Source organism: Spinacia oleracea, chromosome 2, assembly GCF_020520425.1.
Source record: "Spinacia oleracea cultivar Varoflay chromosome 2, BTI_SOV_V1, whole genome shotgun sequence".
Classification (NCBI taxonomy): domain Eukaryota; kingdom Viridiplantae; phylum Streptophyta; class Magnoliopsida; order Caryophyllales; family Amaranthaceae; genus Spinacia; species Spinacia oleracea.
Window position 1 is genome coordinate 34,325,176 of NC_079488.1, and position 16,069 is coordinate 34,341,244.

The 16,069-nt window shown below is 40.0% G+C and overlaps 1 protein-coding gene across 1 annotated transcript; it reads right to left on the reverse strand.

Annotated features, from left to right (window-relative positions):
* Positions 1 to 8,309: 8,309 nt before the first annotated feature.
* LOC110777034 (UDP-glucuronate 4-epimerase 1) lies at positions 8,310 to 10,069 on the reverse strand. The gene has a single exon (XM_021981628.2). It carries the CDS (start codon positions 9,923 to 9,925, stop codon positions 8,570 to 8,572), a length of 1,356 nt encoding a protein of 451 aa, XP_021837320.2. The 5' UTR covers positions 9,926 to 10,069; the 3' UTR covers positions 8,310 to 8,569.
* Between the last annotated feature and the right edge of the window lie 6,000 nt (positions 10,070 to 16,069).

Here is a 16,069-nt window from a genome sequence, read left to right on the forward strand (position 1 = left end):
CCACTTTGACTTTTCTATTTCTCCTTTTATTTAACGAATCTCAAATTATAGGACAGGATACATTCTGTTCGATTTTTGGATCGATTGCGACAGAACGCGTGATCAGTTTTGCAGCGTGAGGCTTAGGCTTAGGGGTTTATAGTCAATACTCAGAATAATAATTGTGTGTTGTGTTCTTTTCACGTCGAACTTAGGGCCCTATTTATAGAAAAGAGTTCGTGGAAAGATAGAATTGTAGAACTCTAATCCATGAGGAATTAGGAAAGAACACGTCCCAGGTATTTTCAGCGCCCAGGGCTGGGCGTCAAAGATTTCGGCGCCCAGCTCTGGGCGTTGAAAAGAGGATCCAGGCAATTTCAGCGCCCAGGGCTGGGCGTTGAAATTGATGTTTGGGCCGTTTCTTTGTCAGATTCGGACTCTTAGAACCCGGAGTGTATGAGACTTAATCGAGTCTTTTAGTGCGTATTAATTTTATGACGGGATGCGTCTGGTCCCGTTACGAACTCTAGGCTCGTTAGGATTTTAATTAATACGTAACTCTTATTTTCGAATCATATTGGGAATAGGATTACTCTTGTAATTTCTATCTCATTTAGGATTTATGTTGGAGTGCAACACCTAATTCTGACAGGTTTCTATCTTTTATGACTTGCCACTTTTAACAACTACCCATTACGGCAGTTACTATTTTTAGCAGGTTTCCATAAATAGCAGGTTTCTATAAATAGCAGGTTTCGGGTGAAATGAAAAGGGTGATTGAGATTCTTTATTTTATAGGAGATGCGTTGTCAAGTGGAGATTTATGTTCTCATCATCGAACCTTCCCTTTCGGGAATGGGGATAAAAGTAGGTGTCTACAAGGTGACACCTGTCATATAATAATCAATGGTTATCCTCTTTAAATACTAGGTATAGATTCTTATTTATAAGTGGTGTACAATAACTATTGTACACCGAAGTAAAAGTTAACTCAAAATCCACAAAATTTAGGAAAAAATACTTTAAATAATCCAACCTTTCGACGATTTTCCGTTAATAATCCAACTTTTAGATTATTATTTAATAATGCAAAGTACTTTCAATGAACCCGAATGACCGGAAACCTGACAAAAAGGTCAACTTTTTTTTAAAAAAAATAAAATAAATTATTTTCCTCCTCCTTTTCTCTCCTCCCTCCCAGCCTTCTCTGATCTGTCCTCCTACCCCCTCTAAGCCCCGAAAAAAAACAAAAAAAACCACCACCAGTCCACCACCATCAAATTCATCTACCCTGGCACCTAATTCACCCAAAACCACAACGGAGACGGTAATTAGAAGGGCATAAAGGTCGAAGTTTTTCTATTTCGGGTCGATGGTAAACCAAGGTTTTGAGCGGCCGACTAATTCAGAGTACTCACTCAACTCAATTAAAACAGATGAAGACATTAACAGGTTGGCCGACTAATTCAACTGGGAAGATGAATAGAGAAGTCCAAAATTTGGGTTGGGAATGATCCCGTTGGTATTCGTTTTGGGGGTTTTTGTTTCCTCTCAAAATCCCCAGCACCTTCTTCAACAAAACTCATTCAATTTGCAGGCTATTCAATTCAACTTCTAATTTAACTTCCTAAACTCGTCTTCTGCATCAACGAACAACTTTAATGTTATTCAAATTGGTCAATCAGATTCTGACCCATCTGACCTAACATCATCATTTATAGAGTTAGCGCTAGAAATCAAAATATTGTCAGAGATATTCCATCCCTCATTTTTTCGTTTTTTTTTTGGCAATGAACTTATGATTTTAGGATTTAATTTGCAGGAAAAATTGCGTGCGTTTTTTCTCTTTGTTGTTTTAGGGAATTGTATGTGACTTTCTGAATTAATTGAAGAAATTAGGGAAGAATGAGAAGATAATTTCTTGTAAACGTGTTTAGTTTGATCATGATTGGTCAGTTGTTGTGACCATGGGTGTGGAGAAAAGTGGACAAAATTATTCAATTACATGGGACGAAGCAGCAAATTAGGAAGATGATAATGACCTCCATTTTTTCCTGCTAGGTAGAGAAAGAGGAAAAATGGTGTTTATACTAGTGGTTAAATTTAAAGGGAAAAACACAAATATTATACTAGTGGTTAAATTTAAAGGAAAAAACACAAATATTATAATTAATGGACTATTAGCACACTGCCACGTAGTTTGGTAACCTGCTATATCAAGTTGGTAACCTGCTGGGTGCAATAAAAATGAGTGGGGTGCAAAGGTTGGATTATTAAATAATAATCTAAAAGTTGGATTAATAACGGAAAATCGTCAAAATGTTGGATTATTTAAAGTAATTTTTCCCAAAATTTAAGCTTATATATGTAAAATTTATCTATTTTTTAGTGATAAATTTTTTCATTTTAATAAAACTTATTTCTTCAAAATCATTAATAATGTATAAAATTAATCATTTAACCCTTTAAATTGTTTATCAATCAACTTTTTTTTTACTAATATAAAAGTTAAACAAAACTAGGTTAAGTTACAAAAAAAAGGGTAAAAGTTATCTTGGTGTACAATAAATTTATTATACACCTTGTGCGCGCAAGACCTTTTGCTGGTTTAATTAGTTGTTAAATGTTGCGGAGTACGTGATTGTATAAGCTGTTTTAACTAGCAATTACTTAATCTATTTTTAAAAGATTGTCTCGTACTCTTTTTATGGTGTCCCTTTAAGTTTGCCCCATACTTTAAATGGTAAATTTTCCGCGTGTTCTCTCTCCTTATGGGCCCACTCTACCACCAACTCATATACATATTTTACACTCAATTCTTAATAAAGTGATTTTTGGCTATGGGGTAACTTTTTAGGGACGGATGGAGTAAATGTTAGTTGTTTGTATTAGCTGGTTGTGTAAAGTGTTTGGTAAATTAGATATTAGTGGTTTAATGTGTAAAAATGACCAATAAGCTAGGACATTGATGTAAAATTATAGAATTGTAATTTTATTCAACAACAGTAAAAGTTGTTAGTTTACACCTACTTGTTCAAACCTCTAATTGAAAAAGCTCGTGTTTTGAGCTTTTTTAGAATTAGTTTTTTGCACCAAAGCTATTTCACAAACCTCTCCTAACCAAATAGTCCTATTATTTGAAATCACATTCACCTCAAAAAGCACATTTTTCTCCGAATAACCAAAAAAAATTAAATGAAATTTAAATAAAATATCATTTACAAGCTCCATTTCCAAATAATATGAGGGGGCGTTTGGTTCGCACGAGGTAAAGGGAATGAAATCAACAAAGGGAAAGAAAGAGAAGGGGAATAAATACCTTTGATTAAAATGTTGTTTGGATATCATTTTTGTTTGATTCCACCCCTGAAACAGTTGTTGCCTTCTTCTTCTCCCTTGCAGCCGCCACCTTCTTCTTCACCCTAGCAGCGCCGACGCGTTCTCCACCCTCGCGCGGCCTTCTTCACCTTCGCGCAACCTTCTTCTCCTTCGCGCGATCGTCTTCTCCTTTGCGCGACCTTCTTCTCCCTCGTCACGCGTCGCAGTGCGCCACGACTTATTCACCTTCGTCGTGCGCGACCGTGCGGTATTTTGAACGGTAGGTAGGGTCTCTTTGGTCGCCGATTTGTGGTGGCCGGTGGTGTTAGGTGGGATTTGAGGGGTGATATCTAGTATGACAGGGTGGTTGCGTGGTGGTGAGGAGTGGTTTCCGGTGGTTGTGAGGTGGAGGGAGACGAAGGTGGCGGTGCGGCGAGGGAGAAGGTGGGTGGGTGGGTGGGTGGGTGGGTGGGTCGACGGTGAAGGTGGTTCATGTGGTGGTGGTGGTGTTACAATGTTGGTCAATGGTTGTCAGCGATTTTGAGTGATGTGGGAGGAAAGGGAATGGAAATACCTTGGAGGGGGTAGAGTATCAATGTAAAGGACTTTTGGGGTAAGTGAATCAGAAAAAGGGGTAAAGGGAATGACAAAAATGCTTAACAAACAACAATAAAGGGAATCATACTAGTTGATTCCCATTCCCTTTGTTGAAGACCCCCAACCAAACTCCCCTGATTGTTTGTCACCAGATAGTCTCATATCAAACCTGAGTTTTCTTATATACACCGAGGCCTATCACTCCTCCAATAGTCCTACAATAGTAGTCCTCCTCCTCCCTATAACTTATACTTCCTCTGTATGGAAATACTCGCAACGTTTGTCACTTTCACGCATGTCAATGCACATTTTGATTGTTAATATATTAAATTCTCTTCAAGCAAACATTATAAAAAGTTGAGACGGATCTAAAAAGATCCTACATATAAATCACCAACAATAGTTAAAGTAAAATATGTGAATAGTGTAAAAAAATTCAAAAATTACGAGTATTTTTAATCAGATGAGGTATTTGACTGAGCTTAATAATATGAATCAAATCCCATCTAAAATTATAATATTTCAAATAAAATCATTCAATCATACAAAACATACGCCAAGATATTCACCAGCATTGAAATCTGAAAATGACCTAAGTGACTCATTCACATAAAACACCACAAAAGTCTATACGTCGGTAACGCATGTGTGTCGTTAAAATCAAACTATCATAATCTAATTTTGGATATTATCAATTTACGTAGTACATTGCTACTACTAAGTTACAAAAATTTAACAGCTAGACAAAAGTTATTGGGCCTATTGGGCCCACCACAAGTGATTAAGTGGGCCCATCACCAATTAACAATGTTACAATACCGTATGTCACGGTCTAAAAGCCAGGCTGTCTTTATTCTTTGCACTTGCACCACTTGCTCTGTCTAGTCTCGTTGGATCTTGCAATCATTTTAACGAGGCAACTACGCTAAAACACTAGTTCAAAAGATGGAGCACTATTTAAGTAGTTGGCTAATTCATTTTATTTTATAATCAATTTTGTGAGAAACACATGCTTAAGATTGAAACAATCTCCATCAATACGTGAAGTTTAGTTATGTTCTACAAAGCTAGTCATCCACCATGTAAATTCTCGTGGGAGATTAGTTCACTTGCTGAAGGCGGTGGGAATTCCCCGTATTAGAACCATAAAAACAAAGCTAGTCAACCACCCACCCCTCCATTCTTCAAAGCTCTGTTTTGTTTACCTTACTTTCACTTATTTTATGAAAACAAAGTTCTAATAATACTCAATATAAGATAAGTTTTGATAAAGTAAGTCTAGAAAATAAGGATTCTCTAGGTACAATTTATAAACAAAACAATTTATGATACGTTCTAATAAGTTCAGATACGAAAAGTTCAGGAAAAATCAGTGAAAATCAAATGAATGAACGTACCCTCCGTAGTACAATCTACTACCCTCATCTCATAATGATCTTTATAATTCCTATTTATACAAATATTAAGACAAATAAGAATAGTGTGTAAGAAAAATGGATAACTATAATAAAAAAAATGAACAAAGTAAGATGAATAATGCAAAAGGCGAATGAGTATAAGAAAAAAAATGGATAAAGCAAGACTGTACAAAAAAGGAGTGCAAAAGGTGCAAGTCTCAAAAAATAATGTTCAAGGGTAGATTAAGATTTATGGATAATTGTGAAATTAAAAGGTGGATTTACTTACTACATACTCTTTGTAGTTATACAATGTAAGACTTAAGGTTTAAGAATACGAAAGACTTTCTATAGGAATACTAACTTTCAGCCTTAAGAGTAGCTTGACTGAACTATGAATTTCTATAGGAATACTAACTTCAGCCTTAAGAGTAGCTTGACTGAACTATTTTACTACTCCTTAGTCTTGGTTACTCATGGAGTAGTATAAGTATCCAATTTGTACACTCAATTAATAGTCAATTTGATTTTAACTCATAAACTATCCTAGGGTATTTAACAAGAAACATGTGTACGTATCATTGGCCTCAAATCCAAATATAACACCGTGAATAGAGATATCACGTTCTCCAAATTTAGTTGTCATGTTGTCATAATGTTTGATGATCGATGTTGCAAAAAAAAAAACAATGTTTGATGATGTGACTATATTGTCACATTGTTACACGTTTAGTTCAATTCTTAACTTTATTTGTTTACATCTTTGTCTTGATTGCATGGATGTGTCGTGTAATATGTTTTCTTCTTCCCTTGTTATCTAAATCCCATATAGTTGGACTTATAATTTTTTAATAGGTAAGAAGAATAAACCTTATTACAATGAATTGACATCTATAATTCATTACAAATGCAACCCCTTATGAAACTATTAAATTCACAATGAACATTCCATGAAACCCTATCAAAGGTAATATTACCATTTGGACAATCTGGAAAGAAAAAAACAATTGTGTCTTCAAGAATACTCCTTTCAACCCGGTCGGAATTTACTTTGTAGCCCATTCAGCTTATTCAGAATGGATTGCTAGGAACAATGTGGACCTTATTCTCCAAACGGGACCACTTTCCACCTCACCCACCAACACCACCACACCCCAACACTACCATCTCCGTTCGTTGGCAACCTCCACCTCCAGATCATTTCATGCTTAATTTTGACGGTTCTTTCAAAAAATCCTCAGCATCAGCAAGCTTCATCATCAGAGATCACAGGGGCCAGCACTTGAGTGCTTCGACATCCAACCTTGGCAATTCACAAGTGTACATGGAAGAAGCCTTTGCCCTCCACAAAGGTATTCAAGAAGCAGTGAAGCTACAAATCAGAAGATTATATATAGAAGGGGACAATTTATTGGTCATAAATGCAGTAAAAGGCGTCTGGTCAACTCCCTGGAAGCTCGACACAATTATAAAGGACATTAATAATCTTCTTTCCCAGCACTTTGACTTCTGGGACTTATCCCATATCTACAGAGAAGCAAATCAGGGAGCTGATTGGATCGCTTGGACACCTAATCCCAAATAATATGTATATTGATTCGGGGACTAGCCCTATCTTATCTTCCATTGTTACTAACGATTACTTAGGAGTTACCCACGTGCGGAGAGCCTCCTAATGTACGTTCTTCTTACCTAAAAAAACAAAAAAAGTATAAGTATCCAATTTGTACACTCAATAGTAAATTTGATTTTAACTCATAAACTATCCTAGGGTATTTAACAAGAAACACGTGTACGTACTCTTGACCCCAAATCCAAATATAACATCACGAATAGAGATATTACTATCTCCAAAATTAGTTGTCACGTTGTCATAATGTTTAATGATCGATGTTGCAACAAAAAACCAATGGTTGATGATGTGATTATATTGTCACATTGTCACACGTTGAGTTCAATTCTTATTTTATCTTGATTGCATAGAGGTATCGTGTAATATGTTTTCTTCTTCTCTTGTGTATCTACGTAGTAAATCCCAAAAAGTCGGACTTACAATTTTTTATTAGGTAAGAACCATAAACCTTATTATAATGAATTAACATCTATATCAGGTTTGTTAGCCAAATTATACAGTTTTATGCTTAAAACTCATTAGTCAATTCAAAGTGATTCGAACTCAAAATCTATCATAAAATATTTAACAAGAACCACATATAGTGTACAACGACGTTGAACACACACAAGAATCAACATACGTATCAAATTCCAATTAAGGCAATTCCGTATAATATGGTTTTCCAGCCAACATTACCTCCGTTAATATTTAGTTGTTACATTATTTATCCAAGTTATATAGTTCCTTCATAGGGAGCTAAACAGTAAACACTTAAACAAAGCCTTTTTCTACAATGAATTTATACATACTCATTCTTTGTTTATTAACTTAACCATTGTACTATTATTATTATTTATTAAAAAAAATCACCGACAGGTAGACAAAAACGAAGTCATTAATTAACAGCAAACTTATTAGTGGACAACCATTCTTACATACCTTAAACACAAAATCCAGGTATGAACTCCCCCTTTGTAAGTATCTACTAAATCCAATTTTATACACTACATTAAGACCTAGTCCTGAATAATACAAAATAATTAACATTTTATAATCAATGGTTAGGGATTAATTATAGTTTAAACTATTGCCTCACTTAATAGTACAAGCATACCACATACTCTAGTACTCGTCCATTACTAACATACCACGTTCTAAACTACTTTCTTTCTTTCTAAGAAACTTCCCTCAATTATTGTTCTACCACTAGCAATAATAATAATGACCGACCGACAAAGTTAATTACTATGGAAAAGAAATACTGAGTAGTTCTTCTCTGTATCATTTCAATTTTATTGTATTTGGGAGTTGGGACAACGGTATTGCTCTTTGTTTTTAAGAGGTCTAATTACGGAAAATTAATAACACTAATTAACGAATGAAAACAATATGCGAAAATTAAATGAAGAACAAATGAGTTGGCACCTAATTAAACATTTTCCTTTACAGATTTGATTCCCGAAATAAGAGATTTGAATTACCCACAATTTTTGTTTTCCTTCTTTTTTTTCCATGGGATCCTAAATTTCCGTTTGGAAAGAAAGAATTCCGAACATTTTTCCACCCTAGAAAAGAGGGGAAAAAAACAGTAAAAATCCAACAAAATTCTGTAAATAATTAAAAAAATTACTTCCAAAAATAATAGTAAATTAAAAAAAAAAAATTAATTTACAGGCTTGCCGTTATTGTAGCCATAATAAGAGAGATACCACCTAACAAACTTTTTCAACCCGGTTTGCAAATCGGTTGTGGGTTTATACCCAAAATCTTTCCGGGCTAAACTAATATTCGCATGTGTAAACGGAACGTCGCCGTTTCCGGGCATCTCTATCATATTCTTCTTGGCCTTCACTTTCAAGTGCTTCTCTAGAATACCGACAAGTGTCGGTACAGTCACCGGTTGTGTATTCCCCAAATTGTATATTCTGTACGGTGCGGCCCCACGCTTCTTACCGCCGCTTCCGGTACTCTTCCCTGAACTATCCAGTGCACCTAAACACCCTTTTACGACGTCGTCTATGTATGTAAAATCTCTCGCTAAATCAACCTTGTTTTTACCTCTGTAAATGGTAATCGGCTTCCCTTGTAGAATGTTACGAGTGAAGGAGAAGTACGCCATGTCGGGCCGTCCCCATGGTCCGTAAACCGTGAAGAAGCGGAGCCCGGTGATGGAGAGGCCGTAAATATGGTTGTAAGTGTGAGTGATCTCTTCACCGGCCTTTTTGGTGGCGGCGTAAAGGGAGGCGGGTTGATCGGTTCGATCGAGTTCCGAGAACGGGCTCTTCTCATTGAGTCCATAAACAGAACTCGACGAAGCCCAGACAATGCTTGGTTGCGGGTTAGCCGCCTTGCAGACCTCCAGTAAGTTGACTAGACCGGCAATGTTGCTGTGTACATACGACATCGGGTTTTCGAGGGCGTACCGAACACCGGCTTGGGCCGCGAGGTGCATTACGTGGGTGAACGCCACCGTGTCGAACAATTTGGAGACGATCTTGAAGTCGTTGATGTCGCCTTCAACGATGAACACATCGTGTGATTCTAGAAGATTCTTCCTCGCCCGCTTCAACGACGGATCGTAGTAGTTGTTGAAATTATCAAGGCCCACAACTCCGTCGCCTCGTTTCTTAAGAGCGAGGGAGACATGAGACCCGACAAAACCGGCAGCGCCGGTAACAAGCACAGACATCCCTCCACTACGGTGGATCTGGGCGGATGTGCGCACTTGCTTCTCCCACTGAATCCCGCCCCATGAGGCGGTAAAATACTTGCTACCGGTATCAACAAAACTCTGAAAACTAAGATACGACGCCGTAAGAGCGATCAAGAACAGAGCCCATAAAAACATAGTGCTCGTCGATGCGAAACAACGGTGGATTTGACGGTTCATGAAATAATGCGCACCCCTTTGATCCACCTTAAACTTCCCCGGCGTGGATGGGAAGAGTTCATCCTCTAATTGTAGAGGCATTCTCTTTTGAGTCTGATTATGATTTTCTCTCTCCAAGAATTTGATCATTCGAATTTTATTTTTGTAAAATCGTGTAAAATAGGGAAATGGAAAAATTGGAATTGCAGATGCAGAGGAGATTGGGGAAGATGGGGAAAATATGGTTCTGCATCTGCTGAGAAAAAAAGAGGGAAGAGATAAGGAAGGGGGGATATATAGTGGTCACCCACAAAAGAAAGGAAGAAGGAAAGAGAGAGAGGATAGAGACGCGTGAACGCGTTAAAAAGACAGTCAGGTTGGATGTATTTTAACTATTGACAGAGAGCCCGTGTGTGTATTGGATTGTGGGTAATTCGTGTTCCGGGTGTGGAATGAGAACAGCTGACTGTGGGATACTGGATTCTTGTCGAGAGTGCCGGTTGGTATCTGCACAATAGAATGGATTAACTAGCTTCGGGGGTGGTTCGAGGATCCCCTCCGATGCTTAAGTAAGCTTAAGTAAGATTACTGAGTGATTAAGAGATGATTGAGAGATTAAGAGATGATTAAGAGATGATTAAGAGAGTAAGAAAGAAGTGTGTTTAAGTGTTTATGTACCTCATAGTAATAAATGAGGTGCTCCTTATATAGACCAATCCAAGGGTACGATCAGGTGGGTCCCTTGTGTTTAGATAGCGACCTGTTGATAGTGACCCTTGGTTGGTTATCTTCATGATAATGCCGGTAGGGGTCTTTCCAATACTGTCGGTAGCCCTTCTGTTCCTAATATGACCAGATTATCTGCAGGTTAAGTTTACCTACGGGGAGTTCTGCCGGTACCAAGTGGTGCCGGTAGGACACCCCGTACAACTAGCCCCCTCAGAGTAAGCGCATATATGACAATTGCTGCGCTTGCTCTGATTAAACCGGAAAAAATAAGTACTATTTTGATACCTGGTGGTACAACTAGCCCCCTCAGAGTGAAGTGCGGGCGTAGACTGTGTTGCTGGTGTTTTTTGAGGAAAGACCGTGAACAGTTTGCCGACTGCCTTCGCTCTGAATGAAGAATTACATTGCTAGGTCCTTTGGAAAAAACATTCGGGCGACTAGCCCCCTAATTAAGAAAAAATATTTGGACGACTAGCCCCTTTAGAAGGCATTTGGATGACTAGCCCTCTTGAGAAAGAATATTTGGACGACTAGCCCCTTTAGAAGGCATTTGGATGACTAGCCCCCTTGAGAAAATTTGGACGATTAGCCCCTTTAGAAGGCATTTGGATGACTAGCCCTCTTGAGAAAGAATATTTGGACGACTAGCCCCTTTAGAAGGCATTTGGATGACTAGCCCCCTTGAGAAAATTTGGACGACTAGCCCCTTTAGAAGGCATTTGGATGACTAGCCCCCTTGAAAAAATTTGGACGATTAGCCCCCTAATAAGAAAAAATATTTGGACGACTAGCCCCTTTAGAAAAGAAATATTTTTCGGCAACTAGCCGCCTTGATAACATATTAGGGCGACTTTGATAATATTAGGACGACTGGCCCCTTTAGAAATTTTTTGGCAACTAGCCCCATTGATTAAAGATTTGGACGACTGGCCACCTTGAAGATGCTGTGGGTGACTAGGCATTATTTGAATTTTTATCTTGCAAGTGGCGGGAGATTGTTACCCACGTTCTCCCACGTGGCCTTCATCCCGAGCGTTATTTGGTGCGCTTAATCTGGGTCGTTGATTTTGAGTGTAACTGACCTTTTAACTGCTTGACTTACGGGTCGTGACGTTTCGCATACCCCCCTTTGACCCATAAAAGCCCTTAACCTCTTCGAGATTTTTTATTTCGCCCACTTTTTTCTTGAACTTCCGACCTTTCTCTCTCTCTTCCCCTGGGGTTTTTCGCTGAACTTTGTTGCTGTTTGATTCTCAAGCTTTTGCTGTTGTTGTGGTTTGAATTTTCCAAGGTTTATTAGCCTCCCTTTTCGTTGTTACTGAATTTCGGGTTTTTCTTCCTCTCTTTTATTTTTGTGCTTGATTTTCTTTCGTTTCTGTGTTTTTTGTAGATTCTCCCTGTTTTTCTCTTTCGCGTGCTTCATTTGTATTTCAAACTCCAGAAAAACAGTAGGTACCCCCTCCTCTATTTTGCTACTCTTTGCTATACATATATTTTTGTTTTTGCTTTTCTGTGGTGTCAAATTTTTTAATTATCCGCCGCCTTAAAAACAAAATGACCAAAAATTTGGGTGGGGACAACCCTTCTTCTCAGCCTTCTGGGTTTACCGGTTGGAGTGTTCCTCAAGAGAGTAATTTTAGTTGGGCCCGGGAGGAGCCGTACTCTCAATCTAATTTAAGACGGACTGCCATTCGTGAGGTTTATGACGAGGGTTTGAATCAGGCTGAGAGAGAGCGTTGTTATGCCCTACATCATCTGCGGGCTCGAATGATACGGGAAATGAGGTCTCATGAGCATCCTATTCCGGCTTCTGAGCCTGCTTTAGATGTTTCTCCCCTTTCGGTGCGGTATTACATTCGTGATTACCGGGAATTCTTGGATTCCGCCGGCAGTGGCCACGGGCAGTATGGAACTAATACTGGCAACTTCGGTGTTTCTTTTGGTCAGGCTGATAGGATGGCTTCCGAACAACCGGCTAGCACTAGTGGCCGCCGCCCTGGTAAAGAGCCTGTTAATGATGATATTGATATGGCTACCGGCGAATACTCCGATGGTGATTCCATCTTCGAGGATTCCGCCGGCAAGGATGTTGATGATCATAGGGGTGAAGATGGTGATGATGCTGGCGTTTCTGGTAGGAATGACGCAGACACTGGAGACGACGGTATTGGTTCAGATGATGACGATCCGGCCGATGTGATAGTCGCTGAAGTTCTTGCGGATGAGGCTAAAGAGCAGCCTTATTTTACCGACGACTCCACGGATGTTCATAGGAAAGAAGAACTCCCTCCCTTAAAAAGTATTCCTCGTACAACCGCGATTTTGACGACTTGGCGCGATCTGATCATAAAGAAGAATCATGTGGTTCATGGAGGGACCTTTCTTGGATCCCGGCTGAGTATAAGCTGGTAGTGCCGGATGAAGGTGCAACTATATTTGACTGTCCTCCCGGCCATATTGCTGTGTATGCGAAGCATTTCGAATTTGGGCTTCGCTTTCCTCTGCACCCTTTTGTTGAGAAAATATTCCGGGCTTGGAATGTCTGCTTGGCCCAAGTTACCCCTACTACCATCAGAACTGTTATCTCATATGTCTGGTTGTGTTTGTTTAAACAATGGCCGCTGACGTTGAATTTATTCAAGCGGCTGTTATGGTTGAAGAAGGATGGAGAGACGGGGTGGATGTCGGCGTATAGCGCAACGAAGAGAAAGACTGTGCATCCTCCTTTGTCGAGCTGTAAAGATTGGCAGGATCGTTTTTACTTCGTTCAAGTTCCTGACGGCTTTTTACTCCGACGGACTTTTACTAAACCCCGGCCTCGAATGGAGCAGTATAACCAGCGTGGTTTGGGCCGGCGGGAGAGAAAGGCTTTTGATTATTTGGCGTGTGACATTTTAGATGTCGGCCTTAGCAAAAAGCAGGCTGTTAATCGAAATTGGCTCCCTAATGCCTATTATATTTTGGGTAATCAGCCCTTGTCCGCTGTCGGCCTTTGCAACACCCACTGCTTTGGTAAACATATTTTTAGCTGAATGGGATGTACTTATTATTGCTATTTATAGCTTTGTGTATTGCATAAGTTTTTGCCGGTTTTAATTGAGTCGTTGTCTTTGCAGGTACTAAAACATTGGATAGAGAAATTCTCGGATTTGACGAGAATTGGAGACCTGTGTGCACGCAGCCTCCGCCACCTAAGGGAAAGTACGACACCATAGCAACGTACTCCACACGGGCCTCCTCACGTCGCTCAACTGCTACTGTTGCAAAGAATCGTGTTGCCGGCGGTTCTAAAATCAAATCTTCGTCTGTCTCTATTCCAAAAACTGTGCAACCGCCCACTATGCAATCTAATCCAACCGGCCGTGGTGGGAAGACTCGAAAGAGGTTGTCACTTACTAGTGGGCGTTCTGACCCCACTAAGAAGTCTAAGGCCGCTGGCGGTGATGATGTTTCGGCTGCTGTTGACCAATACGAAATCCCCGCTGACGATGTTCTAAAAAAGACGGCTGATTCTGCTGTTGCGGTTCACCCGTCTCCGCAGCCGTCCATTGAGATTTTGGACGTGGAAGGTGGTGGCGGCGAGAATGAGGCTCCGTTTCAGCACTGTGCCACGTCGGCCGCAGTGACAGGGGGTAATTCTAGTATGCCTCCTGTTAGTCGTAGTGAGAATCGATCTGGTGATTCTCGACTGAATTATCATCTGCCGCTTCGTACCGGCGGTTGGATTGAGGATACCCCCTTTAAGATCCCGGAAGCAATGAAATCATGGTTCGGGTCTTCTGGCGACGAACCCACCGATCAGTTCTACCCACACATTGATCTGTTGTGTGGGGAGTCGGTGGCGACCGATTCTGCTAAGGACGGTGGGGATTTGGGCTACCTTGCTTTTCGGGATCTGATAACTCCTGCTGACAGGCCACAGGGTCAGATTGACGCCCCTGCTGCTCAGCATTTCAACGATTTGTACAAGGTATTTCTTGCTTAGTTTGTTACAACTTTCTATCCGGCTATTTTTGATTACTCACTTGCTTTTTGTTTTGTTTCTTAGGCTGTTCAATCCAGCATGGATTTGTATTATGTCTATCGTTGGAACCAGATGCAGCTGACGCAGAATAGCATTGATATTGCCGAGCTGAAGAAGCGGGCTGAGGCGGCTGAATCTGCTTTGAAGGATAACGAGAAGAAGTTGGAGAGTGCTTCTTCGGATTTGGAGGCGGCGAACAAAAGGCTGGAAGAGGTTGAGCCAAAGCTGAAGGCTGAAACTGAGAGGGCAGACGGTCTGACTCAGGAGCTGACTGATCTTAACCAGAGTTTGCCTGTGGTGAAGAAGACTGCCGCCAAGAGGGCTGTTGATAAGCTTCTCCAGTCTGACTGGTTTAATGATATTCTTACTCTGCGCCATAACGGTGGTTGGTGCGCTGCTCATCGGGTCGTTTGCCATGTGAAGAAGCTGGATGAGGATGGGTGGCAAGAATTTGAGGATGGGTATGAGGAGAAAGAGCTGTACAAGGTTGCTACCGGCTTTGAGCCTCAGGAGCTACACGAGGCTGTGATTTGCAATGCCAATCAAAGAACCTTGCCCCCCTTGCAAGTTCCAGAAGATGCCTATTGGTCTGGTGATGAGCATGTCGTTTGACGGTCTTGGCAGTCATCACCCTCCTCCTCTTGCGGATACTCTACTTTTCCCAGCCGGCCTCATACATGTTAGGGTTTTTTAGTTTAGGTGGTTGGCTTTTGTCTTTTTGCCAGATGCTGTTAGGGCACCTATTGTTGATGTCACATATCTTAGAACATCGTTTTATTGTAGGAGTGTCGGTTTTTAACCGACATCTTTTGTGCCTTGTGATCAGCTAATCACTTCGCAAGATTTTTTGGTGATGGCTGTCGGTTTTTAGTGTTTTTCTGCTGTAATCGTGCATTTATAACAAGTAGTTTTTGATTATATGTTTACTTCATTTTGCCTATGATACTTCCATTTTATTAGCATGAACTCTTGTTTGTTATCGGCCTTTCTATATTGTTAACTTGTTGAACGATACACTTCGAAATGAAGGTTATACTTCGAAATGGGGTGCATCTTAACAGCGTTTATTTTCTCTAACACTTTTAATTACAACCACTTATTATGGACTGTTACGCTTCACAGTAAAGTGCCCAAACGGCATTTATTTTCTTTACGGCTACTAATCACATCCACATAATTCGCTGAATGCTACGCTTCACAATGGAGTGCCCGTTACCGACATTTATTTTCTCCAAAGTAACTAATCACATCAACTTATTATGGACTGCTACGCTTCACAGTAAAGTGCCCAAACGGCATTTATTTTCTTTACTGTTACTGATCACATCCATACACTTCGTTGAATGCTACGCTTCACAATGGAGTGCCCCTTAACGGCATTTATTCTCTCCAAAGCTACTAATCACATCAACTTATTATGGACTGCTACGCTTCACAGTAAAGTGCCCAAACGGCATTTATTTTCTTTACTGTTACTGATCACATCCATACACTTCGTTGAATGCTACGCTTCACAATGGAGTGCCCCTTAACGGCATTTA

Bases quoted from the DNA above. Each gene is read 5' to 3' on its own strand.
- LOC110777034 (XM_021981628.2), bottom strand. From the start codon at position 9,925: ATGATCAAATTCTTGGAGAGAGAAAATCATAATCAGACTCAAAAGAGA.